The sequence below is a fragment of the Gymnodraco acuticeps genome, unplaced genomic scaffold (genome assembly GCF_902827175.1).
Source record: "Gymnodraco acuticeps unplaced genomic scaffold, fGymAcu1.1, whole genome shotgun sequence".
NCBI classification, from domain to species: Eukaryota; Metazoa; Chordata; class Actinopteri; order Perciformes; family Bathydraconidae; genus Gymnodraco; species Gymnodraco acuticeps.
The window spans coordinates 122501-126955 of record NW_022990364.1 but is presented as its reverse complement, the minus strand read 5'-3'; the positions used below and the strand labels follow the sequence as shown (position 1 = coordinate 126955).

Sequence of the window (4455 nt, the reverse complement as noted above, 5' to 3'; positions counted from 1 at the left end):
CTCTCTCTCTCTCTCTATCTCTCTCTCTCTCTCTCTCTCTCTCTCTCTCTCTCTCTCTCTCTCTCTCTCTCTCTCTCTCTCTCTTATATTTTTCTCCCAGTTTGTCATGGGACTTATTTTTACCCTCTCAAAGAACCGGAATCGAGAACCGAAAATAACTGGAATCGAAAAGCAGAACCGGAATCGTTAAAATCCAAACGATACCCAACCCTATGTGTGATGCAGTAACATCTTACTGCTCACTTACGTTAGCGGTGTCGTAAAAACCGTGGGAAAATGTAAAATACGATGACGAAGAAGAAGATTCTAGTGGCCCCAATTTTTGTCCATTCTGGACAAGTGAAAAATGTATTCGGACAAGTAAATTGCCAAACTCACTTGTCCATGGACGAGTACTCTCTAAAAACTTTTTCTCACACTGATTAACATAAAGGGAGGTCAGGTACTCTTTTAAAACAGCTGCTAGTTATGGGTACTTTTTACTTAAGTACATTTCAAAGCCCATACTTCTTTACTTTTACTTGAGTAAAGAAGTTTAGTCAGTACTTCTACTTTTACCAGAGTATTTTTAAACACGAGTGTCTGTACTTCTACTTGAGGAAAGGATGTGTGTACTTTTGCTATCTCTGCCCTTTACACCACTGACCTGGATGGTGAAGAGTCCCAAAGCGAGGGCCGGTTCCCCCCACCCTCGAGCCGCTGCAAAACCCAATAAAGCGAGGCATCGAGCCAGCAAACAGGAGAAGGCGAGGGAGAAGAAGATGCTGAAGAGGAAGAGTCTGGTGGGGCAGGTCTGAGAGGTGTGTCTGATGATGAAGGAGAAGGTGATGGCGAAGATCCCGGCGGTGGCGAGCAGGAACAGAGACATGGAGAACACGGTTCCTCCGATGCTGCTGCGCTGCTCCTTGAAGGAGACGCAGAGCCAGAGGGACCAGAGGAGGAGGCCGAGGAACAGAGCGATGCTGAACAGGAAGCCAGACGAGGCCAGGGTCTCCAGCACGATGCCCCACGCTGCCCGCCGGTCACACAGGTACCTGGAGTAATACATAACACATCATATTTCACGTTTTAAGACATAAATAAAAGCACAACAATCAATGTATACAAAATAAAAGTCAATGCACATTTCCCAAAGATATTGAAGTGACTGTTATTTTGTATATATTGATTATTCTGCTTTTATTTATGTCTTAATGTGTGCATATGTATAAATGTGTCTTTGATCGTGTATAGGATATACATATTGTATACATATTTTTATATTTGTTTTGTATTCGGGATTGTGGAAAACGGTATTTCGATCTCTGTCCGTACACACAAACTGAAAGATTGACAATAACTTTGACTTTGTTAGATAATAATAATAACATGTACGTTAAAGGGTCTTGAGCAAGTTTCTCTTCGGTTGATCATGTCATGTTTTAATATCTGTTCTTGATCGATGTTGCAAATGGAGCTGTGATGCAAGAAACATTTCAGACTTGATGTGACAATAAAGTATTAACGTATTGTATTTATAAAGTGCTTTTCCCAGGGCTCAAAGACCCTTTAAATACGAGGAAAAATAACAACAAAAACAGTCCTGAGCTATAAGTAGAAGAAGGGGGGTAGGAGTGCAGGATTATAGGTTGAAAGCAAGAGAGAACAGGTACGTTTTGAGAGCCTTTTCCAATGTTGTGAGAGTCTTACCTATAGATGGGGTTCAGCCCTGTTTTGCAGCCAGGTATTCTCTTCAGGGTGACATTTGAGGACGGAGAGGAAGTGGTTTGGGTTGTGTTGGTTGTATTCGAGGAGCTGGTGTTGGTCGACTGGCATAAACAGGTGAGAGAAACGAAGATGAGGAGGACGAGGGGGAAGAGGGATTTGTGCTTCTCGGATGAAAAGGCCATGTTCAGTTTAGTAATCCACTCAGGGATTCAGTCTTTGGTTTTACGTGTCCTTAGAGTTGGAAGATGTTTCCCCCTGGAACAAAAACCACAACATATTTCAACATTAAATTAAAGTTTCCTTTAAAGCACAATATGTACTTTTCTGCCATTAGCTTTACCTCAATTAAAACCACAACAAAAGAGAAAGTTGGGTGGATGGAGTCGTGAAGTTCAACGTCATTCCCTAAATTGCTGGTTGGCTTTTCCCCGGTTTAATTTCCTTCATTGTTCTTTGTTTAGGAGGTTTTAACCTGATCTACAAAAGGTTCTCTAATAAAATAATTGTACTAGGTGATATAAGACGGTTAAAACACCAAACATGTTAAAAATCAGTCTTGCTTCAAGGCTGTTTTGGCAGACATATGAGGGGCTGCAAGCGAACAGCTAACGTTAGCTTAGCTTGTTTCTCTTAGAAAACGTAAGATCCAGACATGAAGAACAACAAGAAGGTTGTTATGGGGATAAATTATCGAAATAGATCTCTTCCTCTCCACTACACACAGACGTGGTAATAAACAATTTGTAATAAGACTGAAAAAAAGCAACTTCTTGCAAAATATCTGTGTTTCTCCGACGCTAACGCTAAAGTTGCTAGCCTTGTTTCTCTAATAACTTAAAGGTAGGGTAGGTAAGAATGGAGAAACCAACTCGAGTGCGCTAGAATTTGAAAGTACACAACCGAAAAAAATCTGCCCCTTCCTTCAGACTTCCTTACAGATTACTTTCCTTCCCTCCTCCAACACACACGAACGTGCACATGACCAATGAGGGCACGAGATAAGTTTGTGCACAGATGGAAGGCTGACAGGCAGGTAGGCCATCCAGTTACTTTAGCCGGGCCGGCTCAGATGATTGGTCGTGCTTTCTACAGCGCCACGGCTTCCACAGATGACATATTTGTATATATTTATTGTCAAAGCATTTAATTTATTCATTGCTATCGGGATGTTAAGCATTCCATGGAATATAACAAAAAGTGTGTCTGAAGTGAATTACCTACCCCACCTTTAAATTCAATTGAGATTAAATAAAAAGTAAAAAAACGACCACAATTTCTTAATTTTAGCAGAAGCATGTGCAAAGGGAAACATTGCAACAACAGGGGCGTCCAAAAGAAACAGAACCATTATCTTGATAAGAAAGACAGATTTCTTCAGGTTGTAACATTGTTGGAGACTTTTGGGACCATAAGTACGTTTTGCAGAAATTCTATTTATATTTGCCTTCAAGCACTTTCCCAGCTCGTCGAGTGACAAGTAAAAAAAACAAGCGAGATGAAATGTAAGACAGGATAACACAGAGGTCACAGTGTGGAGAAAATAAAGGGAGAGTGGTTTGACAGCTTGAGACGTAACAACGCTGGAGGAGAAGCTCACAAAACATGCCAGAACAAGGCGGAGTGTGTGAGTGTGTGAGAAACCAGCAAAGAAAAACAAATGCAACATGGAGGTGAGGCTGGGACAATGAAGTAGACATGAAAGGTATCACTTTTCTGCTGCATCAGCGCATAACACTGCAGCAGGGCGTTCATAGATTAAAGTGAGAGATATTCACATCTGATTGTCACTTCCTCCAAGCCTGAAACAGAGTCTTTGTTTCAGCGTCAGAGAATCAAAGATGACCTTTAGTGGGATTGTCTCTCTGTAAATATGACCCTCAATGTTACCCTTACTCTCGCCTTAATATGTCAAATGCAGAGATGTACAGATTTGTAAAAGCGATGGCTTAAAAAGACACCAATTAATGAAGATTTCCATTTTTATTATAAGGTCAAGCAGGTGTTAATCAGCTTATTTTAATGTCATTTTCTGATGATTATTAGCCATAGCTGTTATAAGACATTCGTGTGCAGATATTTGGTTATTCTGTACTATAAGGACAATTGACTTTGATGTTTGTTGGCTTAAACTATCTACACTTGACAATAAGATCTCCAAAGCAGGACCGAACCGTTAATATCCTTTGAAAAAAAACAGGGAAACTTACCTTTTAACCCTTGGAAACACTTGGAAAAATCTACTTTGAAAAGTCTTCGAAGTTTATCTGAATAAACAGCTGCTAAATGCGCCTCCTATCCCGATAATGTTCCCATATCTCCGCAGGCCTGATGGTTAACAGTGAGAGCTCGAAGATGACGAAGAGTGTGAAGCGATGGAGGTCTGAAGCCACTGGGAGAAAAGATTGTGTTTTGCATCAACAGGTTTGGCAAAAAGCAGAGAAACCTGCATCCCTACTCAAGGCTTTCCTGTCTCAGAGTGTGTGTGTTAGTGTGTTAGTGTGTGTGTGTGTGTGTGTGTCCGTCCCTCCCTCAGAATAAAGGTGGGGCTCACACACCTGGAGCTGATGATACACAAAAACACACAGGAGATTTCACCCCTCCCCTAACTATAAATCCATTTCCCATCAGAATTTGCATCCCTGATTTGGATAACCAGAGTGTGTAGAGTAGGAAATATTAATGTGAAACACTTGATCATAACAGGTGAGATCCTACTGGTTGTTATGGAGTTCAGGTGAGCAGTGTTGG

At 41.1% G+C, this 4455-nt stretch overlaps 1 protein-coding gene across 1 annotated transcript; it reads right to left on the bottom strand.

The window, feature by feature from the left end:
• Positions 1 to 646: 646 nt before the first annotated feature.
• Positions 647 to 4215, bottom strand: LOC117551376 (G-protein coupled receptor family C group 5 member B-like; the record flags this gene model as incomplete). The annotated part of the gene is given in 3 exon segments (XM_034224239.1): positions 647 to 1034; positions 1690 to 1962; positions 3915 to 4215. Coding segments are annotated over 2 exon segments (588 nt in total), but the record flags the coding sequence as incomplete, so codon positions are not given.
• Positions 4216 to 4455: the final 240 nt, after the last annotated feature.